The sequence below is a fragment of the Bombus pascuorum genome, chromosome 3 (genome assembly GCF_905332965.1).
Source record: "Bombus pascuorum chromosome 3, iyBomPasc1.1, whole genome shotgun sequence".
In the NCBI taxonomy this organism is placed as follows: Eukaryota; Metazoa; Arthropoda; class Insecta; order Hymenoptera; family Apidae; genus Bombus; species Bombus pascuorum.
In genome coordinates, this window is record NC_083490.1 from 1614194 (window position 1) to 1639178 (window position 24985).

A 24985-nucleotide genomic window follows, 5' to 3' on the forward strand; every position below is an offset into this window, starting at 1 on the left:
TTCTATTACTGTCGTTATTATGTTTATCAAGAAACAAAAAATTATGATAATAACCAATATTTCCGCAAAAAGTGGAAAATAAAAGAGCATAAAAAATATGATAAAGTACTTTATAAATCAATATTTAGTAAAATAAGTTATATATGTTAAGAAGTTGTTGAATTTTCCTTTATAAATAGAAGATCTTATTTAATAAGTAAATTTTTATATTTTTTTATTAATAAAAAGTACAGTAAGTCATTTAATTTCATAATACTTTGATACATGACATGCATGTATAAGTATAAATTGAATAGCATAATCAACACGTAATCAGCTGAGAGCATAGCTGTATAAGTTTGTCTGCAGATTGCAGAAAAACACATCTTTTAAGTTTGAATTATACATGTAACCTACGGTGTTGTAAATGTTACTAACAACAAATAAAAGTTACTATAAGCTTTAAAAATAAAAAGTTACTAATTTTTATTTCTTACTTAATATAAAATAATAAAAAACATATGGTTAATCTCTATAGTTATTAAAGAATATTATAATACTAAAGAATGGCAGCTTTAATGAAGAAAAGAGTGTTGGCAGAATTTAACCAGAGTCAGGTAAATTAAATGATTTGTTTCAAACAAATTTATATTCGATATTTTATTTAATTAAACTTGTTTATAGGTTATAAATGAACCACCAAAGAGATTAAAAACATTACACCTTACATCTAGTTCAGGTAGTAAAAATGGGATAGAAGGAAGTTCAGCATTAGCTTACATTGAGTGTCTTGAGAAATGTAAATGTGGTAATGATGCTTTACAGCTTCTTGTTCGTATATCGGATACGATTGCATATATTTCTCCGGAAGATGTTCCTTCTGTAGTAAAAAGATTGTCAGAAAGATTTGCTATAGAAACAGAAGCAGCAGTTCGTGCCAAAATTCTTTGGATATTTGCAGAATTAGGAGATGTAACAAATGATTCGACAGAAAAGACTAAAATTGTTAGTGAAACTGCCGAACTTTTAAAAAACGAAGAATCACATAGGGTAAAAAGCCAAGGATTAGCAACATTATTGAAGTTGGGAGATTATCATAGGTATCACATACATATTTGAAATTTCTTTTTTAACATTAAAGAAGAAAAATAATTCATTAAATTTTAGGAGTCTTGTATTGAAGATTGCCCGTGAGCATTTGCCTGATACTTGGCATGGTGTACAGACACGTTGTCTTTCTATTATTGGTAGATATTTAACTGCAAATACTACAGATGATACTTTACCACTTGTTAGCAACTATGCTCATTCTCAAGATCCAAGGGTACGTGCACAAGCATTTGAGACGATGGCCGAACTTCATTCTTATAGAGGCTGCAGATTACCTGCAAGCTTTTTTGGAGAAGCTTGTACTGCACTCAGAGATGATTACGAAATAGTTCGTAGAACTGTCCTTAAATTAATATGGCTTTTAGGCAGGGAATACCCCGAAAAGTAAGCAATATTTAATATCTATTTCAATCTGTTATCAATATTTATTGTCAACTATATTATCTGTTTATATCATCTGTTTTATAGTATTATTATGGGAACAGATGGAGAAGATATACGTATGGTAGATTGTGCATTTTCCCAAATTTGTAGTCTTATGGGTGACTTATCACCAAGAGTTAGAGCTTTAGCAATGTCTCTTCTAGGAACAATGAAAGGTGTCTCACAAAGATACATAGAACAAGCATTGGATAAAAAACAAAAAGTTGTAGAAGCAGATAGACCAGAAGTAGAAGAAAAGAGCGGATCATGTGGTGCATTTATTCATGGTTTGGAAGACGAATTTCTGGAGGTAATATTATTTACTTCTTTATTATATAATTTATATTCTAAGAAATTAAAATAAACAAATATATTCAGGTGAGAACAGCAGCGGTTGAAGCCCTTTGTACCTTATCTTTAGAACAACCAAATATAGCCAAAATTTCATTGGATTTTATGGTTGATATGTTTAATGATGAAATTCAAGATGTTCGATTAAGAGCTATTGAATCATTAAGAAAGATGTCTGCGAGCGTAACGCTTCGTGAAGATCAACTAGAAACAATTTTAGGAGCATTAGAAGACTTCTCAGGCGAAGTACGAGAAGGCCTACATGCTACTTTGGCTGCTAGTCGGCTTGCTACAAGAAATTGCCTTCATATGTGTGTAAACCGTCTACTCGATAACTTAAGTCGTTATCCACAAGACAAAGAAAGTATTAGAAATTGTTTAGCAACATTAGGGGCCACGCATCCATATTTAACATTACCCTTAGTACCACAACTTCTTGGACGTCATCCATTTTTCGATACACCGGAGCCGGATGTCGACGAACCTTCTTGTATCCTTTTAACGATTCTCTTTACAAAATATAAACTATACTAGCAATCTTATTTTTATTATCCTTAACTATAAATAATAGATGCAAGCGTGTTAGTCCTAATATTCAATGCTGCACTTCATTGTCCAAGCATGCAAGCTCTTTTTACAGAGCATGCATCTAAACATTATCATTATTTACGCGATACTATGCCGCATTTAGTCCCTCGATTGCGACCAACCATAACAAGTGGATCAAATTTTGGGAAAGAAGATAAAATTGACGAAGAAGCTGAACGTGGAAAAGAATTTCTAGAAAAAGTAGTTACAGGTGTAGAAAATGCAAGACCTGGAGGTAGAGTTCATACGCAGCTCTTAGAAGCTGCAGCTGTCGATCTCGATCGTTTAGCGAAAATGGATCATCGTATGGAAGGAGCTGCACGTTTTACTGCTTTATACATAAGAAGTTTACTACTTTTGAAATCTGTATTAAAAGAATTTTCAATATTATCAACGAATTCGGTATCTACAAGCCCTTTGCCGAATACAACTACTAATGTTTCGGTTCTTCTTCAGAATACTCAAAAGTATGTTAAGCAGCATGTTTGTTTTTGTAACATATATACATACATATATGGATATTTACTTATAGATAATTTATATGAATGTTACAGATTACAAAGGCTATTTAGTGGATTAGGTGAAAACGAAATTATATTAGCCAATGATGTGTGGTTGAAAGCATTGGCAGTGGAATTAATTCGAGTTACAAGAAGCGTGACAGGAAGAAGTGCTCTTCCACTCGCGCGTCACTTTTTATCTGAAACCGATATTCTATCTCAAGATCCGACAAAATTACCATCTTTCTCTAGAGCTCTAGTACTTCAAATTCCAACTTTAGCTGATGTAAAGCCAGGATCTTTAACACGAATGCTTTTACCATTATTATTAACACCAGCGTCACAAGGGGAAGAGCGTCTTCCAAGACCATCAGTATTTACTCGATTTTGTAGAGCAATTATCGAAGAACCCAGAGGTGATGCAGATGCAGCACTGAAGTTTACTGGAGGACTTCTATTAGGAATCCCATTGACAGCAAAAATACTGAATTTACGAGATCCTAGAATATTACGCATTAAATTGAGGCATCCTGATCAACAAGTACAACTACTATTACCGCGTCAGTCGGATTTGCGACTACAGAATATAGAACAAAATGATTACAGATTAAGAACTATAGTTCTACTGTCCCATCAAGTTTGGATGGAAGCCTGTAACGTAGAAATATCTCTTGCACTTCTTGTGCCATCTTCAGCTGTATGTACGCATTCCCCCCTTGATGATCCATGTGTAATAGATCTTTGCAAACCAACTAAAGTATCAATTGCACCAAAACCTATAAAGCGAGGTATCTAAATGTATCTTTATACAGCGTCGTTTTATAATATCTTTTATTGTATATAAATTCGAAATATATTGAATCATATCAACTTATGTATAACACAGATGTCAATAATATTTTAATACCAATATGTTCAATCTTTTTTTTTTTTTTTTATAAAAAGTAATCATAAACACACGATTTAAACAGACTGAAGGAGCACGGGAAGTCTATCTTTTTTAAATAAAAATAATGTATCATTATGGACAATTTATTTAATTTAGATATTTGTTGACTACCGCCAAGTCGAAAAGGAACTTCCGCTATAACAAAAAGTACATTAAACACTTTTTACTTTATGAATCTAAAAAATTATCAAAAAATGTAAAAAGATAAACGGAATTTAATTTTTAACTTACCTAGTAAATACTGGAGATTTTGGTACATCTGTGGTTTTTTGTGCTAAGCTACTGAAACTAAGTCCACCTGATTGACTCGCTAGAGTTTCAAATGTGCTACTACCACCATTTACATTTCCAAAAACTTTCGGCATGTTGTTATCAATTGGAGCAGGACTTCCTCCCATAGTAGGTGGATTTCCAAATGCTGTTTTATATATTATTAGTAATTAAATTTTATTCATAACTTAAAAAAGATCCAAAGTATAGAAAAGTGTAATGTGACATATTATTTACCTGGAGGACTATTATTGACTCCAAATGCTGTTGTTGCAAAATCGGAGCCGAAGACTGGTTTTGGTGCTCCAAACGTTGGTGGTGATCCAAATACTGGTTTAGCATTAAACGAAGGTGTTTGCCCAAAGGCATTAGATTGTGCACCTAATACAAGCTGTTCTACACCCATTGGCGATGTATTAGCTGCGGTACCGCCAAATACAGATGGAGATCCTGCTGAAGATAATGCTGGAGTGACATTGTTTGTTGCACCACCAAAAAAGGATGTAGAACCAGTGTTTGATGTGGAACCAAATATTGAGTCGGATTTCTGGGCATTATTATCAAAGACGAACGTTTGAGGTGTTCCGAACGTATTTATCGAGGAAGTATTTCCTCCGAAAATAGAACCTGATGAGGATACTTGAGTGTTTCCACCAAAGATCGAATTAGTATTAGTTCCGCTGAAGATCGAAACGTTCGTTAAAACTTTAGTCGTTTTGTCAAACATAAATGTGCTCTGAGCATTTTCAAAAGGCTTAAAAAGAGGTGTAGTAGTAGCTGGTTTTCCAAACGTATTATCTGTTGGAGGAACTACTGGCGTACTTGGAAACTGAGAGTTCATTGTAAGGGGAGGTTTACCAAAAACTGGAGCAACTGTGCTTGTTGCAACAGTTCCAAATGTAAGTGTAGGTAACGTAGCAGCAGTAGTAGCAGTTATAATAGCAGTAGATGTTGTTGTTGTTGTAGTAATAGTGGTAGTAGTAGTAGCAGCAGCAGCAGCAGAAGCAACAGCAGCAGCAGCAGCAATAGTAGTAGTAGTAGTAGGAGTACTAGTAGTAGCAGTACTAACAGTGGTAGTGATAATAACAGTAGTAGTAGTTGTAGTAGTTGTACTAGCAGTAGTAGTAGAAGTAGTAATGCTAGTACTAACAGTAGTAGTAGTAATAGTAGTAGGAGCATTGGCAGAGCTTGCTGTAGGTAACATAATGGGACCTTTCTCAAAAGGTCTTGATAAAGTACTTTGAAAAGGAGAGATGGTAGCAGAAGTTGTTGTCATTGTATTTGCTGTTGTACTTGATGTTGTGAAGAAACCACCAAATAGTGGCATGGATGAAGTAGTTGGAGTAGAATTTGACATTTCTTCAAATACAGAAACATTCGATGTACTGTTCAGAATGTTGTTGAACAAAGGTGTAGCAGAAGATGCAAGTAAATCTTGTACAGCACTTGTTGAAAGGTTAGAAGTTGTTGCTTCAGTATGAGGTACTTCTACAATTGTAACAGAATTGTGTTGTGCAGAAATTTGACTTTCATTAGGTGAGAGAATTTGACTAACATCAGATCTTCCAAACGTAGCTTTGCAGTTATATTTTTCATCGGCACTAGGACTATTATTAGTAGATATACTAGGTGCTTGATTAGATGTCTGAAGTCCTGCAAATGACCCTGTTAAACTTAATACATCTTGTGTTTGTGATTTTGTCGCTGGTAATGTCATTTTTAAATTAAATGGAGTAACAATGTTTGATGATTTCGAAGCAAAAGAAATTGTTTGTGCATTCGTTGTTTGTGATGCAACAAATGTACTCTGTGCAGTACTCTTTATTGGTGCAGGGCTGGTAATTGCAGTAGCAAAACTAAATGTAGATACTGCTTTGGATTTTACTGCTGTTGTCACTGGTAATGTCACTCCGGTATTTGGAGTAGTTTGTATTTTTTCTAACGAAGTCTCTGGTGGTAATGCATCTTTTAATGAACTACCATTAAACAAGTTATTTTCTGTTTTAATAGTATGCAACCCCATTGATTGGATAGCTGGATTTTGTGTTGCTGTTTCTTCTAACTTTTGCACTGATGTATCAAATGTAGTAGTATTAACCTTAAGAAAAGCTTTTATTAAGTTAGACGAAGCATGAGCAGGAAGATGTGATCTCATTCGATTTAATGTAATAGTATCTTGTTTTGCTTTAGTACTTTGAGGTACTCCAGTAGTTGTTAGTATACTAGATACTCCCTCTGCTTGTACAGGTTTATTTTCAGATATAGACAAAGTAATGCCATAGCTAGGTTGTTTGCTTTGTATTTTGTTTTGTATTGACACATTGTTAGATTCACTTTTGCATTTACTTGTACCAATTCCTGCTACAATGCTAGCCATAGAATCTAAAGGATCAATATATGTATTCTGTTGTTTAGTAATTGTATTTTGTTTGGAAACAGACTGATCAACCTTATTTTTTATATTAATGTTGGTAGTATTTGGAGAAGTTAAAGAGGACAAAGTTTCTTCCAAACGATCTTGAATATCTGAAGAACTAACAGGTCTTATAATCCTTGGAGTAGAAGTAGATAAATGTTCTCTCAATTTGATTTGCTTTTCTTGAGTGAAACTCAAAGTTTTAGAAGCAATTGCCCTGCATCGCGCTTCTATGATTCCTGTACTTCTTGGAAGAATGGTTGAATATTTTGACGATGCGATAGTTAAATTAGATAATAAATGATTTAATCCAAAAATACTGTTATTACGAGTAATTAATTTCCATCGCTTTTTAAGGTGTTCCATTCTGCTTTTTTCTTCTTGTATAATTTTACTATGTAATATAAGATTCTGATATAAAAACTCTAAATGGGGTATTTTCATTCGTGACGTTTCTCGAGATTTATGATTTGACCATTCTAAGTCTAAAATTTTACTAGCTTGAGTTAACTGCGTTTGAGTGTAATAATAAAGTTTTTGTAGATCAGACATTTTATTGTTATCTCCACAATTTCTAGTAGTGATATCGTTAGTTGCTGCATTTTTTGATTTTGTTTCTTCAACCCAAGCAAATGATTGTAATAATAGCGCTTTCAAATATGCTATGTCGCTAGATAAACTATTTGTTGTTTCTTTCAATTCCCGTAAAAACTGATCTATCACAATAGATGTGTCCACAAGTTTTTGACGTTCTTCTTCTGTATCATACTCTAACGTTTGTGGTTCTAATCTTTTACGTAATTCTTTCTCAAACAAATTATGTTCTTCTATATACGCATGATTATCTTTAGCATCATCATCTACAAATGGTTTTGGTTCCACAGGCTCTTGTATAATTGTTTCTCTAATTGACGTTAATTTAATATCCGGTTTTGCAATTTCTTGAGGTTGAATTTCTCTAGTTGGTTCCAATTTCATCCCCATACTGATTTGTTCAGGTTTCTGCTCTTGCTGTGGTTTTTCAGTTGGAGGTAATGTAAAACTAGATTTTTGAATAAATTTATTTAAAATATTTCCTGCAAAAAGAGGTTTTGAACGTTCAAGAGTATTTTCTGGTTGCTTAACTAGTGGTGTACTAGTTGCAGCACCATTCATAATAAGAGATTTTTCAGGACTAATGTTTGACTGTGTTTGCGGGGGTGTTGCAATAATTTCTGTAGGTGGAGAATTAATAGAAGGACATTTGGGACTTAGATTCACCATATGAAAGCTGCATAATTGTCCAGATGTTGCAAGAATGTGAAGTATAGGAACTGGATGGGGCAAAGTGGAATCTGCCCCCCATGGTAATTTTCGAATTGGAGATCTATCAATAGCTAAACCTACTGGATAGCTTTCTGTGGTGTGAATCAATGGTAATTCAGCTCTGCCGCTATCTACCAAGTGCCACTGATTCCAAGTAACACCTTTATCTGTAGATCCTAATATAGCTATTTCACTGCTATTGCTACTAGCAGCAATAATTAAGCCCCATTCTGGTACATGATCAAAGTAATAACGAGGAATTGTTCCTCCTGCTTCTGAATCTGTTATTCCATAAGTAATATCTTCATAACAAGTAAAAATAGCATTTGTTTCACCTTTAGGGGCATCAATTATAAGAACATTAATTCCCTGTTCATTACCCAAATAAGCAGCACAAAATTGATAATTGCTAACCCATAAAATACTAATAACTTCACCAATGTATGGATTAGGGCCAGGAATTGTCCTTGCTATTTTTAAATCAGGTTTAAGTTGTACTATAGTACCATTTTTACAACCCACAACAATTTGTTTTCCTTTAGGGCTCCATGCTGCACATAAGGCATTTATATGTTCATTGTTCAATTTTTCTTTAAATTCGAAGGTGTCCAGTTCGGTTGTAGCCTTTTTCTTTTCTTTTATTTTAAAACTACCAATTGTATAATCACTAGCTATTGTACACAACATCCTTGGTACAGTGGGATTCCATCGTAGATCATACACAAGTATATCTCCGCTTAATGTAGAAATTTTAACTTTATGTAGTAATTGTAAACTCTGAGAAAAAGAAATATGATTACAATATGCTTCGAGTTACTCAGTAATAATTCAAAAGAAAGAAATTTTATAACAAATAGATTAAACGTACATTTTTTGTAAGTGCCTCCACATCATAAATTAAAACCATAGGTCCATGTGCCACGGCTAGATAGGTACAATCACAATTAAGTGTTAGTTTAGACACAACTAGAGGCACATAAAATTCTATTTTCCATTCTGGGTCACTGTCTTCTCCTGGTTTCAATATAATTATTTTATTATTTTGTCCTGCATACAACAATCCTCTCCTTTTATCTGCAGCCAATAAACTGCATGCAGTTGGTATGGATGCGAATGCATCTAAAATTTGGGAAGTATTTGACTGTTTAAATTGAAATTCCTGAAAAGTAATTGCATTAATAAAATAAATATCATACAAATATAATAAGAAAGAAATGTGTATACATATATTTCCTTATACTTGAATATAACAAAATAGTATGTCATAAATATTTGATTTAAAAATGTATTTTGGTAAGGTTATAGGCTGCATGTATATTGCAAATATTGACAATTGCGTTTCTAGGAAATAACATATAATACCTGAATGTCCTTTGGATCAGACGCAGCTTTCATGTTTAATTATTTTATAACAGTCTTCATAAAAATTAATCCGATAGGAATTAAATTTCTTCGGATTCTTGACAAGATAAAATTTAAAGTAAACGAAAGCAACAACAATGGTTGCACAAACTTTGATTACGTAGATTAAGATTGTACACATTTGGTGTTTTTTTACAGAAGAATCTTTTAGCTCCTCTAGCGCCATCAGGACACAAGTTTGGAAATATTTAAATTAAACAAACTAACAAAATTTAACATTAAATATTATTATAATTACAATATCTTTTTGATTAATGGTCTTTAGTATTTTTTCTGAAATTATATATTTTCTTCTCTACGAAATATTGTAATTTTAAATATTGATTATCATAAAAAATAATTATTATTAAAAATTTATATCTTCTTTATTTCTTAATACTTCGTGCATTTAATACAATAGTTATACTTAATCCAATTACATAAAACTCTAAAATTTATTTAGAATAACGGTCATCTTTTGAAAACACCTAAAAATAAGAATATACTGTTTCTTCCGTAAACTTTGATTTAAACTTCAAATAATTATGGCGTCTTCCGTGATTACCAAAGATGCTAGAAGTAGGGACACGGTTGTACATGACCGTGGTTTTCGATGATCGTATGTGGTTTGGTTAGGATTAAGATCAAGTGGTACATTTGAGTTTCCATATTTAAAATAATAATTGTTATTGTCTTAGTTTCGAGAACAAGATGAAACCTACAAGTACTTAAGTTTATATTTTATATATGCGTTTTTCTATTCATTACTATAATTTTATTTCGTATGCGTACGTTTAAAGACTAACTGTTTGATAATATTTACAGGAAAAAAATATCGTGAACGAGTAGGAATTGATAAAGAACAGTTAGCGAAACATAATAAAGGCAAAGGAATCGATTTAAGGGCGACATCAACTAATATAACAAATAAAGTAATAAGACAGAAATTACAAAAAAGAGAGAATACTTTTCATAATACAATAACGGATACTGCGCGCACTGAATTACTTTTGACAGAAGATTATGGTTGCTTAGAAGCTGATCCTGGGGAAATAACAGTGCAATACAAACAAAAGCAAATTGCAGACAATGTGGATATAACTTCTGCAGTTAAGAATTTTACACTAAATTTAGAGTTTGGCCCATATCAGATAAAATATACAAGAAATGGCAGACACTTAGTACTAGGTGGGGGGAGAGGCCATGTAGCGGCTTTAGATTGGGTCACAAAAAGTTTAGCCTGTGAAATAAATGTAATGGAATCGGTACTTGATGTATCATGGCTTCATATAGAAACAATGTTTGCTGTAGCGCAAAAAGAATGGGTGTTTATATATGATAACCAAGGAATTGAACTCCATTGTTTGAAAAGAATGCACAGAATTAATAAATTAGAATTTTTACCTTATCACTTTTTGCTTGCCAGTGGATCTGATGATGGTTACTTGTCATGGTTGGATATTTCTATAGGCAAATTTGTAGCATCTGTTAATTCCAAATTAGGACGTATTGTAGTAAGCTTGAGTATATTTGACACTTTTCTGTAGGGATACTACGTGATATTATAATTGCCTATTTTTAAGGTAATGACACAAAATCCTGATAATGCTGTGCTTTGTGTGGGTGATTCAAGAGGAGTGATTTCTATGTGGTCTCCAAACAGTAGGGATCCTTTGGCAAAAATGTTGTGCCATAAACATGGAATATCTGCCTGTGCAATTCATCCTTATGGAACTTACATGGCAACTAGTTGTCTGGACAGATTCATAAAAATATGGGACATCAGACAGTTAGCAGGTCCCGTGCATAATTATCGCGTACGTTCTCCTATTTACCATTTATCTTACAGTCAGACTGGCCAAGTAGCAATGGCAATGGGAAATGTCGTTGAAGTTCATCGGTAAATATTATGCGATAATTTATGTCTATACGATAATAAGAATGATATATACATTTTTATAGCTTGTCGTTTTTATAGATTTTCGGGTGATGGAATGAAACCTTATTTACGTCACAGAACCAAGTGGCCAGTGACAAGTATGCAATTTTGTCCATATGAAGACGTTTTAGGTATTGGTACACTGAGAGAAGTATCTTCTCTTCTAGTACCTGGAAGTGGAGAACCTAATTTTGATGCTCTTGAAAGTAATCCATTTCAAACTAAAACTCAGAGACGTGAAGCTGAAATAAAAGCACTATTAGACAAGATTCAACCAGAACTAATATGTTTGGAACCATTTGCTATAGCAGAAGTAGACGTTCCCACTCTTAAAGATAAAATAGAAGCTGAAAAGAAATTCTTGGTGAGCATTTAAAGAGTTAAATCATTTAAATTTCTTAGTAATCATATAAATAATTATTTATATATTTTTATAGTATCTCAAACCAAAGAATATAAATTTCAAACCTCGTAGAACGAAAGCTAAAGGAAAAGGAGGAACAGCTAAAGTGATTAAGACTAAGAAAATTCTAAAAGAATTGAGACGAAAGGTAAGTGATTTTTTTGTATATGTATATTAGAATGCTAGGAATTATTTCTTTCAGGAAACTATCGATGTACTTCGCCAAGCAAACATGCGATCAAATACCAAGGAAGCAGGACCTCAGAGGGATTATGGAATACTAAATAGATTTTTACCAAAACCTAATAGAAGAACAAATAAATAATACAACATTGTTCAAGCTATTAGAAAAAATGCATTTCTATTTTATATCTTTCTGCAATTTTTCAAATATTAGGTTGTCCAAAAAGTTTCTCTCGTTTTGAGGAAATAATAGACGCACAACGTTTTTTCACAACGGTCCATTTTGTTCTGTTGAGATAAACACCGCAACATTTCACAGATTTGGTTTCACGTTTTTATGAAGGTGCATTGTTGTAAAAAACATGTTTGCGAAAGAAAGGCACTTTTCGGACAACCTTTCGTATAATCTAAATAAAATCTTGTTAAAAAAAGTAAACTTTCTTAATTAATTGATACTGAATTTATATATATGTATAGATTGTTATACATAAAGAGTATAATTTATTTCTCATGATTCTTTATCGATAGCATATGTATTAATACAAAGTAGTGCAAAGTGCGGTATAAATAAAATCAAGATAAATAATTGATTAGACATATGGTATTGAAGTATCAAGGTATTTAATAAAATAAGTAAGCATCCAATAGTTTAATTGTAACATATTCTATAATTTAATAACTGTTGTAACTACAACTAATTTTGGAAAAGAGTGCGAGTAAATTCGATATAATCCAAGGCTCCTGTGATTGGTCGCTCCGTTTTTGGATCGACGTAAGGTTTCATACGAGCAACACAGTAATCAGCCATCTCCTTGGTAAGATTCTAAGCATATATGAAATATTGTTAATATACACTAAATAAATTGATAATTGTATATTTGGTAATTCTATACTTACAGCATATAATTCTTCTTTCGTAACATATGGCCGATCTGCCGCAGTAATAGCACGGAAAGCATTTTCGATTTCTTCGGAACTTTGTACATTCTCGGTTTCCTTGCTAATCATAAACGCCATATATTCTTGTAACGATACGTAACCATCCCTATTCGGATCAACGATATCTGCAAAATAAACAAAAAGATAGCATATTACACTGTTTCAATATACAAACAAGAACTTCTGCCTTTCATTAATTATCTAATTTATCTGCATTTAATGACATAATAAATATACGTATAAAATATACCTAAAATGTTTTCGAATTCCGGATCAGGCTGGCCTTCTTCTACCATTGGTAAATCGTAACCAAGGGCCCTCAAACATGATTTGAATTCCTGGTGATTTAGACGACCGCTCTTGTCCTTGTCGAAGTGTTTGAACATCATCGAGAATTCTTTGAGCGCGTCTTCAGAAACACCAGATTGGTTGCGTGCTTGTATTTGTTGTTCCAAGTTGTGTTGCATACGCATTCCCAGTTGATCTAACTGATCCCATTGTTGTGCCAAGCCTACGGTACTATGTTCCGTGTAACGATTGTCCAAAATTAGATGTTCTTCCAAAATAGCTCCCAAGTCTTCGATCTTCTTTAGATCTTGACGACGAGCACGAACCTCTTGAGTCTTCCTCTTTGTTGCTTCCAATTGTTGTTCTAATGATCCTGATCCTTCCATCATAGACGTTCTTGTCTCCGCTAGCCACTGATGGAATGCATTAGCATGTTTAGCAAACTCTTTGCGCAACTTGTCATTCTCTTCTTGCCGTTGAGCTTCTTTAGCAAGCTCCACGTCGCGTTCTTTAATTATCTTCTGTAAATTACGCCAGGTATCTTCTAATGCTTCCATTGTGAACCATGTGTACGGATTGGGGCCAACATTGAAGCTCTTGATTTGCCTGTCAAGGGCAGCTAAAGCTTCAAAGTCTGCTTCTGCCGAGGATAAGCTCGCTTGGAATTGTGCATGTGCTTCTCTGAGAGCTCGAATTTCTTCGATACTGTTACATCGCACAGGGTCTGTCAAATCTTCTTCTGCGTTCTCAAACCACGAGTTGAAAGCAGAGGCTTTCTTAGCGAATGTCAAATACAATTCTTCAATTTGTCTGAACTGATCTTGCATTCTTAGCAAGCGTTGCTTTCTCGCGTCAGAATCGGCCAGAAGCTTCTGCCATCGAGCAATAACATCCGCATGACGTTTTTGAATACTAGGCGTCTGATCATGACCAGAATCGACTAGCATTTCCTTCAAAGAAGTGATGTTCTGAATTCCTTCGTGTTCAAAGGCATGCAATCCAGCATCAAATGTTTCCTGTTTAGTCAGCAGTGTCTGAACGGTAGACAAGTCTCGTCCGAATTCCTCTGAGCGTACGTGAGTTTCCTTGTCAGCGATCCAGGATTCAACAACATCTGCCTTCCACATAAACTGCAAATAAGCCGAATTATCATTAAGTCGTGTCTTTCTCCTAGCAGCAAGAGCACCAAGTTGTTCCAATTTGTTACGAAGTTGGGCACATCTTTGTCCTATAGCGTCCGCACGATGATTTCCAGCCTTGATCAAAGCTTCCCCTGCTTCGCAAATGTCTTTGCAACGTTCACCGTGAGCTGCAAAGTCAGTTTCAAACGCGTCATGTTTTTTCAGTAAGCCCTGAACAGCAGCCATAGTGTCACCATAATCTTCGACCGACAGCAACTGCTGTTTTTCTGTGATCCAAGCTTCTTCCTCTTCTACTTTTGCTAAAAATTGTTGATAAGTTAGGGACTCATCCAGTTTCTGTCCTCTATTGGCTGCTAGCTGTTTTAATTCAGCCCATGCTTGGTTGAGTAGCTTTAAACGTTGCTCAATTTCGGGCACTCCCAAATTAGAGACGTCCATCAATTTCTCTCCTGCTTCTTGAACGGCTTGTATAGCAGGCTCGTGACTACCTAACTCTGCCTCCAGTCTCTTGTGTTTCTTCTTCAAGTTTTGTACGCCAGTGAGATCACGACCATAGTCGTCTGATCCAACTAGTAGCTTTTTCTCCTTGATCCAAGACTCTTCATCGGCGATGTCCCTGAAGAATTGGTGCAAAGTGTTTGCTTCGTTCAACCTTGCCTGCCTATGAGCAGCGAGGTTACGAATTCTCTCATAACGCTCGTTTATACTCTGTCGTTTCTCTTGGATACCAGCTGCGTCAAATTGTCCACTTTCAATCAGCGAATCTGCTTGCGCATTCATGTCCTTTATCCTTTCTTCGTGTGCTTGAATGTCAGCCTCAACCAACTGGTGCTTTTTCATTAAATTTTGTACAGAAGCTAGATCTTTGCCAGCATCTTCGGACGTAAGCAAGCTTTCCACTTCACCAAGCCAGAAATCTAGATCTTTAACAGCAGCAATATATGTACGCTGTTTATTGGCTTCTTTCAGCTTCATCGACTTCTCCGTAGTCTTCTGGGTAAGATATTCCCATTGATCGGCAATTGACGCTAGCCTCTTTTGTACAGCGTCCTCAGAACCAGCACATTGGTGTTTCTCGATTAAATTACCTCCCATAGCCAATACAGATTGAATTCTGTCCGCATTCGCTGCCAATTCAGCCTCAAATGCTTGGTGTTTCTGATGTTTTGATTGAATATTAGCTGGATCCTTGTAGTTCTCCTCAGTAGCCAATTGCAGTTTCTCAGCAATCCAATTTTCCATCTCATCGGCATCTCGGGAGAATTGTTGCAGAGTTTGAGACTCTCCTAACTTGGAACGTTTCTCAATAAGAGCATCCTTCAAATGCTTCCAGCGGTCCAGGACTTGGCAACGTCTATCGTCAATTGGTTTTGCAGCATAATGTTCTGCAGCGATTAACTGATCAGCCAGAGTCTGCAATGTGGCAATCTTCTCTTCGTGAGCATTGATAGCTTTGTCAAAGTCCTCGTGTTTCTTAATGAGAGCCTCTACGTTGTCGCTACTATCAACAGTGTCTGCACTGCTTAAGAAAGCTTCTCGGGCGCTCATCCAGTTCTCAGCTTGCTCGCAATCTCTGCAGAACAATTGTAGCTCCAAGTTTTGATCTAGCTGCATACGTCGTTGGATCCAAGCTTTCTCTAATTCTTGGCGTGCTTCAGCCATAGATTCGAGTTTTTCTTGAATCTCGACACTGGCATAGTGACTGGATTGTAAAAGCTGCTGACCAAAAAGTTCGAATGCCTGGAAAGTACCTGCTCTGGCGTCGATCTCCATGCGATGTTCCTATAACATAAACGAAATTAGGGTCACATAGATTCACGTATACTACTTTAACATCCTCGATATAAATTCACACGCATATTTTACACGTATCTCAATCCACTCGACAATAGAGACTACGATAAGCGGAAAAGGCAGCGATTACACTATAAGAAGCGTTGATAGTACTCCATAAGTGTTAATAAGGCGGTGTCTTCATTACTAAAACATCGATTTGCCAATCTGTTCTTTTCTTATAAAACAGAGATTTAGAAACAACAGAAAAAATATACCAAAAGTGATTAATTATAAAGAATGTATTCAGAGACAAAGTCGCACAGTTTTGCTCCATGCTCTCTTAAACTTTTCAGTACCTCTGGAAGTATGCCGTATCGTGCGTCTATCTCTGCTCTGTGATTCTATAATTCATGAATGACTCGTGAACGACCGTGTGAGCATTGGACCATTTCAATATTAATAACTTTTTAATTGATCAACTCACCTGGTGTCGTTCTAGGAGAGCTTCCGCACCGGTCACATCTGAAGCCAGCTCCTCTGATGCGACTAAACCCATCATCGAGTTGATCCAAGCCATCAGGTCTCTATAATCACTAAGGAAACGTTGCAGATCATAAGAATCTAGCAACTTTTCCTTCCTACTATTAGCTTTTGCCGTCAGTTGAGTCCATTCTTCATTGATCTCTTTCTGTTTGGCGTAGGTCTGTTCAGCAGTTTCAGGATGTGATTGCATCAAGCGATTAGCCGTTTCATCTAGCTGCTTAATTTTATCTCCCAAGGCAGCCAAATCTCTTTCCAGACCCTCGTGTTTGCGCTGCAAAGCCTGAACGCTGCGTAAATCTTTTCCAAGATCGTCGTTGTTCAATGCAGCATCCTTCTCTCGAATCCAGTCCTTGGTCTCATCGACGTCACGATGGAATCGTTGAACCTCGTGAGCAGAACCAAGTTGATTAGCACGTTCCGCAGTGAGAGTTTGCAAGCTAGTCCATTTTTCGTTTAGATCCTGTATCTGCGTTTGAATCTTCAGGGCAGCTTCTGTCTGCCCAAGACTCATTAACTGTACAGCAATCTCGTTCATTTCAGCTAACCGAACCTCGTTGGCCTTCAAGTCTGCCTGGAAATCATCGAATTTCTTCTGCATTACCTCTACCTGTTCTAGATCCTCGCCAACGTCCTGCACTTGAGCGTGATTCTCTTTATCCTTAATCCAAGTGGCCAATTCTGCAGCTTCCCTGACAAGTACATAAGCCTTGGCTGTTTCATTGAGTTTATTTTGTCTTTCGTGCGCAAGTCTCAAGAGATCATCATACTGAGCTTCTATTTGAGCTTGTCTGGCAGCTATGGAACTTTGTTCTCTGGCAAGATTCTGTTGAGAAGCGCTTAATCCTGCCTCGGGTTCTACCCTCTTTACATAGGCAGCTGGAACAAAACCTTGACGATCATTTACTTCAACTTTCCACCAATCTTTGTTATTAGAATTCAACAGAGTCAAAGTGTCGCCCTTTTTCATGGAAACTTCTCTTGGTGACTTCTCTGTATAGTCATAGAGAGCCACCACACACTCTTTGCCAGTAATATCAATAGTAGGAGTTTCCTGTTGACGACAAGAAGCAGCCTGGTCTCTAAGAGCAGCTATGGTACTTGCAAATGCCTCCAGATCACTGACCAATGCCTCGTGTTTCTTTAAAAGAGCCTCAGAACTATCTTCGTCTTTTCCATAGTCAGCATTCATAACTATAGGTCGTTTCTCCTTCATCCAGGACTCAGCTTCATTAGCATCAGCAAAGTACTGATGTGCCTGAAGGGAATCATCCAGGTCATTCTTACGTTGTCTGGCTTTCTCTTTCAGTTGTCCCCAATGCTCATCCAATGCAGCCAAACGTTGGCTAATTTCCTCAGCGGCGAAGTGGCTTTCTTGCAACATTGACGCACCTGCTTGACAAACAGCAGCTACACGTGGTTCGTGATTATTTATTTCTGCTAAAACAGCTTGATGCTTCTTCTGTAGATTTTGTACACCAATGAGATCGCGTCCACGGTTGGTGGACGCTGCAACTGGTTCTTTTTCGCGGATCCAAGCTTCTTCGTCCTCTATATCTCTGAATAACTGTTGTACCTGCAGTGAGTCGAGAAGTCGTTGTTTACGAATGCTCATGGGCTGTTGAAGTGCAGCGTATCGAGCTTGTAGTTGTTCCTGCTTAGCCTTGATGTTGTCTGCATCAAAATGTCCTGATTTCACAAACTGATCTGCAGCTTGGGCAATGCTGTCGATTCTATCCGAATGGGATGTGACGTCGGCTTCCAAAAGAGCATGCTTCTTTTGAAGATTTTGCACACTGGTTAGATCTTTGCCATAATCCTCAGACATCAGTTGTCCTTCTACTTCTGACAGCCATAACTCAATATCCTCGACGGTACGATTAAATTGTTGTTGTTGGGAGGCTTCTTGCAGCTTAGCACCTTTCTTTTCACTGGCATGAGTAAGACTTTCCCACAGAGACATAATTTCATCGGTACGAGTGCGAATTCTATCACTGGCATAGTGACCACTCTCGATTAATTCTTGACCAGTAGCTACCATCTCTTCCATACGAGTTCTGTTGGCGTTTAATTCTTGCTCAAAGTTCTGATGTTTCTGTACTTTTCCATTTAAGTTAGTGGGATCCAAATAGCTATCATCAGTGGCAAATTTGAGTTTCTCGTTTACCCAACCCTTTGTTTCATCGCAGTCGCGTTCGAATTGCTGTAGTTTGTACGCGTCCTCTAAACGGCGTCTTCTTTGAGCAGATTTTTCAAGAAGAACGGCACGTCTTTCTAACAGAAGTTGACGTCTTTGCGCTACATCGTCAGCTGCATAATGTTCTCCTTCTATCAACTTGCCGGCAAAGTCGTCCAATATCTTGACCTTTTCCTCCTGAGCTGCCAAAGACTTGTCGAAATCTTCGTGCTTCTTAATAAGAGCTTCTACGCTGTCAAGGGAATCACCCAGGTCTTCGTTCGCTAAAAATGCTTCCTGTTTAGCCATCCATGCATCCGCTTGTTCCGTATCACGGTAGAATAGCTGCAAGTCCATGCATTGTTCGTACAAAATCTTTCGCTTTTCCCAAAGGCTCAAAAGTGACTGCTTATCTTCGGCGAGAGAATTCAATTTTCTGGTTACTTCTTCGGCAGCATAATGTTTCTTTTCCAGTAGCTTGTTGCCAGCCAAAGTAGTCGCATCGAAGCTGTCGGCTCTAGCATCAATTTCTCCCTTGTGCTCCTGATGTCTTTCAACAAGAGCTTCTGCACCAGCAACGTCTTTAGCTAGTTCGTCTGCCGATATAATCGCGCGCATGTCGTTCATCCAAGAAACCAAGTCTCTGTAATCTGCCAAAAATCTATGCAAATAGTACGATTCATCGAGCTTCAGACGACGTTCTTTTGCTTTTGCCGTTAAGCTCTCCCACGACTGCAAGATCTCTGCGCGTTTAGCTTGAATCTGTTTCGAATGATCTGCTTGATGAATGGCTGCAAGACGATCTGCCTCTGCTCCCAATGTATAAACTTTATCCTCTAAAGCTGCCAAATCACGTTCTATGCCCTCATGCTTTCTTTGTAAGGTTTGTACGCTTGCAAGGTCACGTCCAAAATCGTCTGAAGATAGAACAACATCCTTTTCTGCGATCCAAGCCATTGTTTCATCGGCATCTCGGTTAAATCTCTGAATTTCGTGCGCACCAAAAAGTTTCTCTTGTCTCAAAACAGCAAGCTGCTTCAATCTTTGCCAGGATTCGTTGAGTTCCTCCTTCCTACGTAGGATGGTATCACGTTCAGGATGCCCATCCAAAAGAAGTTTATCTGCCAGTTCGTTTACTTCTGTTACTCTGTATTCTTGGCTAGCCATATCCTTTTGGAATTCGTCAAATTTCCTTTGGAGTACTTCAACGTGTTCCAAGTCATGACCAAATTCGTCCGTTGTTACAAATGCTTCCTTGTCATGAATCCAAAACATTACTTCGTCACAATGTCGAATAAATTGTACAAGTACTAGGGCTTGTTGTAATTTAAGACCCTTGTCTGCCAATCTAGAGAGCAGCAACACCCATAACTGATGAAGATCCACTGCAAGATAAATTTGATTGTTAATTTCAAGATATAAAATAATAACATAAACTCGATATCAATGGAAACTTACTTAATCTTTTACTAATGACATCGCTTGCAAAATGGTGTTGAGCTATCATCTCTGATCCGGTATTATCTAATGACACTATAGCATTAGAATGAGCTGCAACTTCCGCTTCGAAAGCTTGATGTTTCTGTATCTTTGCCTGAAGGTTGGTAGGATCTTTGTAGCTTTCGTCCGAAGCAGCTTGCAGTTTTTCAAAAATCCATCCTTCGAGTTCGTCCGCATCTCGCTTAAAATACTATAAACGAACGAATATCGTTACCAATGTGAACAATAAAAATTGAACAGAAATAAAAATTGAACGATCAAAAATATACTTGAAAGCGACGGGAGTCCTCAAGTTTATCTCTCTTGTTCCTAGCTTCTGCCTTGAAATTCGCATATCGACTGAGAACTTGCTCTCTCCGTTCTTGAATGTCCTCAGGATTTTCCAAGATTTTCACTTCCTTTGGCGTAATCTGATCCATTTCGAACAACACTTTGCGTTTGACGTTCTGTAGACAATTCTCTACGGTCCAAAATGGCCACAGGGTGTGGTAAGGTTGACTGATATAGTGAAATCAATAATTAAAGCTTCAACAATGCGTTCGTCTTTTGACATCGTTTCACAATTACGAATTTGGACGATTGTTTGCATAATATACAATGTAAAAACAATATAAAAGCGATACGTACCTCGTACAATGCTTCCGAATGCAATATACCGCTGACAAGTGACGTTCTCCAAAGTTCGATATTAACTGGAATCATCTACGTGTGTAACGAGCAGTGAAATACTTTCTCTTAAAGCTACGTCACTGATTGGTCGACCAATGATACGTGGAACCAATGAAAGCTTCTCTTTAGGTACGTATCTTATCAATTACCAGCAATCACCTTTATATATAACTATTACGTCACTGAAGCGTAATTATTCTAACAAGCAGTTTCTAAACACCAATGAGAAACTTACAATTTGACAATTTAATTTTATCTTATCTTGTCTTCACTTCGATGATAAATTGATTTCAAGAAACTTGTTTAATCATTTATTCTATGATTGTATTTAATGTTATTTCAAAAATAAAAATTTGATTTGATTTCAAATATAATGATATGTATGATTAATCTTTCTTTTTTTAGGAAGAAGGGTATAAAAAAATATTAAAATTATGATACAGTAATCTTTTATTAAATTTCACCTACAAACAACGAATCACAGAACGTTACATTACAGTTCCTTACGTCAATCCATCGTGTCTTCGTATTATTTTACAGGTAAATAATTATAGATTTATCCCTATTACAGTAAAGTCTTATTTGTTAAAATATCTTGTAGCGTAGTCAATTGTTATGTATATGTAAATTTAATTTACCTAAAAATAGGATTTTTTTGTTGCAATGTCCATTCATTGTTTATAAGTGGATGTTATGTATAGAAGTGGTACTATTTATAGGTACTTGCTTTTTTGTCCATTGTACTCTGATGTATTTCATTTCATTCTCTCTCTCTCTCTCTCTCCCTCTCTCTCTCTCTCTCTCTCTCTCTCTCTCTCTCACTCCCTCTCTTTCATTATATTCATCTTATCTTTTTTTATTGTATTTTTTAAGTATATTTTTCATCTGATACGTGTATGCAAAGTGCGATATGAAAAAAGTCTTCGTGTACCAAAAACGCTTCTCAATTTTTTTTATCTTTTTTTTTCATTACTATTATTATCATTATTATTATGTTTCTCTTGACAAAAGTTACAAAACTCTATGCTGACAAAGGGGGGATGATATACAGGGTTAAAGGTTTTCTTTAAGTACCCGGACAAGTCGATTGTATTACAAATACAAATTGCTAGAATTTTTTTCTTTAATATGTTTTCTTTGTTAGAAGGCAACACGTCTTTGTTAATTACAAGAAGGCAATTCGCTTTGTATCATCTGGTATGTCTGGCGTCCCAAGACATTTCTTCTTGATTCGAATAAATCGCGCGTATTAATTCTTTTTATGCTCATTGTTCCTTTTCCATCGTTTCCTTTTTTAAGTGGCAAAAAAATGCAAGGGACCGTTTACAGGCATTATTGGCAGCACTTGATCGTTTTTTTTTTTTTTTTTTATCTATTATTTACTGTATTACCGTTTTCTTCTCCGAAATGTTTGGAGATGATCGTCAAGAAGAACAACTTGCAGCGAGAGGTGACACACCTTAGAGGTATGGTCGCGTTCGTATCTCTCGTGTTCTACCTGTCTCTCTCCTATTTCTCGTTTTCTTTTGTTTCTTTTCATTTATCCACGATTACGAAGATTAACCAGCGTAATGTTCTTCTAAGTATGCTCTCAACGAATTTTTATGTACAAAACTTATTTCTATAGGATACGCTTGCACTCGCACGTCACGTCCGTATTCAGGGGCGGGCTGCTGCTCAATAAATTAATTTTCTCTCTAACTTATCATCTTTCGAACGCTCTGCCCCGTACATCAAGAAGGCTATTATACTCTAAACGTTTAGAAAAGTACGATATCTCTGATTCTAGCTGAGCATGAAAACCACGCGGATGTGCGTTTTTTTTCCCTTGCGGGCCACGTAATCGAATCGCTGACCGTGCAAATTGATTCATTATCGTTTGATCCTAATGTGGAGAACTTATAAAAAAACATGCAACACAAAAGAAAAACGATAATGCTTCCACAGTGATTGCTTTTTTTATATACATACATATATATATATATACATGTGTGTGTATATACATATATACATATATACATATATATATATACACACATACACATATAAGATATATAAGACACGAATAGAGACATCGTACGGATAGACGGTTATTTAAACTTCCTTCTACGCAGACGTGACAGAAGAATCTCATAGACACGTTAACTCGCTCCATTTACTACATAACATACAATATATATTCATATAATATATATATAATATTCAATAATATATATACTAAAGGTGTATTTTTATATATACAGAGATATACGTCTGTTTCAATAATTTTTTTATGAATTAATAACACTAGCTTGCTAAATAACATTCTTGGACCTCGTGTGTATAGCCAGCACCTTACATTGTTGAACCCTCAGCTCAAATAGAAGAGTCGCCCTTTTTTGCTTATATTTAAAAAAATATAGTGTGTGTACAGTGTGTGTGTGTGTGTGTGTGTGTGTGTGTGTCTGTGTAGACGTGTAGTGTACAGGCGTGTGTGTTTGTATATATGTGTAACCTCTCCCTGAGCTCGCTCCGTAAAACTTTTTCAACATCTTTATCATTTCTGCACTCATATTTTTCTCCTTTCTGAATCTTTTCACAGCCCTCATTTCGTTTCATTTTTTTTTTTTTCTTTTTATTTTTCTTTAAACTCTCCACGTTCGCGTGCGTGCACTTTATATAAGTTTTACTTCCCCTTTGCTTCCTTATGGTTCCCTTCGTCGACACGTATGTAACAATTTCTGCTTCTTTTTCTCGTTCTAGGTAACATATAATCGTCTAATATACAATAAATAATTTATCGCGCTCTTGAATGTACAACTGTTCGCCTATATCCCGTTTATACGTTAAGTGATAGATTCATCTTATTTTTTTCATTCTTCATTTACTCTCGATTAAAATACATTTAATAACATTTGTGCCGTAGCATCTTTAAGAACTAAATTTTGTACAAATTTGAACGAGCTCAACGTATACATATATATGTATAATATACATTTATATATATTAGACGTTGTAAAGCTTAGTACGATTACTATCGACGTACACCGTCAAAGAGTAACAAAAAAAAGAAAGACCAAAGGAGGACGAAATTAACGATATACATATAATTGTATACGTATACCGTGGCAGCTGTCGCGTCGACAAAAACAAAACATTCATCCTCTTGCGGGTAGCGTTGTTGCGCATGCGCATCCGCTATTCGCGAGTTAATATACATATCTTTATAGGTATATACTTATAATACAAGGAACAAACGAAGTCAGAGAGAGGGCATGCTTTAGATCGTCTGAGGGTTGTGCCAAGTGGGCACATTGTGGCAGGAAGAGCTGCTCGACGATGATAATGACAACGATAAGTTCTCGCGTAAGATCGCGGCACGAATACACGAATCACTCTTTTCCCGTACAGCTCGTCTCTCGTGCTGCTGTTCCCTCGAAGGACGAACCCTGTCTCACGCGCCGGTACAGTCAATTTCTATAATATCTTTCGGCACGTCCACAAACTGATAGACCAGCCTTTGTCCGTCAACTTTCGCCAGGATACCGCGCTGATAATAATAACGCAGGGCTCTGCCCATGGTCTCATAGTTCATGTCCGGTTTATTCTTGTGTAAACCCCATAGACGAGAAACCGCCTTGCTGTCCACCAATTTGAAGACACCTCGTTCGCGATTCGTCCATTTGATGTATCGGGGACAGTACTCTCGGTCCTGTAGCAATTTCAATAAAAATTCCCATAGATACGTCGTCGAACCTTCGCGAGATTTTCTCTTCACCGCGGCGCCATCCCCTTGACGCGGCTTTTTTAGTTTGTTCTTTTTCGACCGTGGGGGGAAACCTAATTCCAGCAGGTACAGGTCATCGGAAACCGAGCTGGTTGCTGCTTGAATCACGCTCGTTGGAACTCCACCGGGTCCCCGTGGTGGGCTAGGAGTGCAGGGGGTGGCAAATTGGGCTCCACTGGCGTACATCGAATTTACGTAACTGCTATAGCTCTCAGACACTGTAAACAGAGGAAAAAATATCATTGAATACAGACTTATCGATCGTCTCTTAATATAAATTAGTAACGATATTTTAATCGATTAATATTTTCATATAAATAATTAAGCTGAAAGTTAACTGCGCAGTATAACATGTATCATATGTACTTATTA

The 24985-nt window shown here is 36.4% G+C and overlaps 5 protein-coding genes across 11 annotated transcripts in view; 2 read left to right on the plus strand and 3 right to left on the minus strand.

Moving 5' to 3' along the window:
• The first annotated feature begins 212 nt into the window (after positions 1-212).
• LOC132904965 (integrator complex subunit 4) lies at positions 213-4103 on the plus strand. Its single transcript, XM_060955825.1, has 7 exons — positions 213-596; positions 664-1079; positions 1147-1473; positions 1558-1822; positions 1891-2353; positions 2435-2918; positions 3006-4103. Exons 1-7 carry the CDS (start codon positions 546-548, stop codon positions 3745-3747), a joined length of 2748 nt encoding a protein of 915 aa, XP_060811808.1. The 5' UTR covers positions 213-545; the 3' UTR covers positions 3748-4103.
• On the minus strand, positions 3957-9411 carry LOC132904962 (mucin-2-like). Its single transcript, XM_060955819.1, has 5 exons — positions 9254-9411; positions 8760-9050; positions 4408-8668; positions 4132-4318; positions 3957-4035 (listed from the first exon to the last, which is right to left on the minus strand). Exons 1-5 carry the CDS (start codon positions 9284-9286, stop codon positions 4008-4010), a joined length of 4800 nt encoding a protein of 1599 aa, XP_060811802.1. The 5' UTR covers positions 9287-9411; the 3' UTR covers positions 3957-4007.
• A 438-nt stretch (positions 9412-9849) lies between these two features.
• On the plus strand, positions 9850-12692 carry LOC132904970 (WD repeat-containing protein 46). Its single transcript, XM_060955841.1, has 6 exons — positions 9850-10016; positions 10118-10806; positions 10876-11192; positions 11271-11595; positions 11669-11782; positions 11837-12692. Exons 1-6 carry the CDS (start codon positions 10004-10006, stop codon positions 11957-11959), a joined length of 1581 nt encoding a protein of 526 aa, XP_060811824.1. The 5' UTR covers positions 9850-10003; the 3' UTR covers positions 11960-12692.
• LOC132904961 (spectrin alpha chain) overlaps positions 12422-24985 on the minus strand; it is a 225218-nt gene continuing 212654 nt past the window's right edge. The window contains exons 1-8 of one of the 3 annotated variants that reach the window (XM_060955816.1): positions 20806-20917; positions 20448-20676; positions 20137-20368; positions 16447-20063; positions 16319-16363; positions 13007-15968; positions 12715-12881; positions 12422-12640 (exon numbers count right to left, since the gene is read on the minus strand). In XM_060955816.1, coding sequence (XP_060811799.1) covers positions 12512-12640; positions 12715-12881; positions 13007-15968; positions 16319-16363; positions 16447-20063; positions 20137-20368; positions 20448-20597 — 7302 coding nt within the window. In that variant the 5' untranslated portion in view covers positions 20598-20676; positions 20806-20917 and the 3' untranslated portion in view covers positions 12422-12511. Of the gene's footprint in view, positions 12641-12714; positions 12882-13006; positions 15969-16318; positions 16364-16446; positions 20064-20136; positions 20369-20447; positions 20677-20805; positions 20918-24985 lie in introns of those variants that run through there. The other 2 variants (XM_060955817.1, XM_060955818.1) reach the window with 2 other exon arrangements.
• Positions 21280-24985, minus strand: part of LOC132904967 (ecdysone-induced protein 74EF-like) — a 143882-nt gene continuing 140176 nt past the window's right edge. For all 5 annotated transcript variants that reach the window (XM_060955831.1, XM_060955834.1, XM_060955832.1 and 2 more), the window contains one exon: positions 21280-24831. In XM_060955831.1, the coding sequence (XP_060811814.1) occupies positions 24281-24831 (551 nt within the window). In that variant the 3' untranslated portion in view covers positions 21280-24280. The remainder of the gene's footprint in view (positions 24832-24985) is intronic.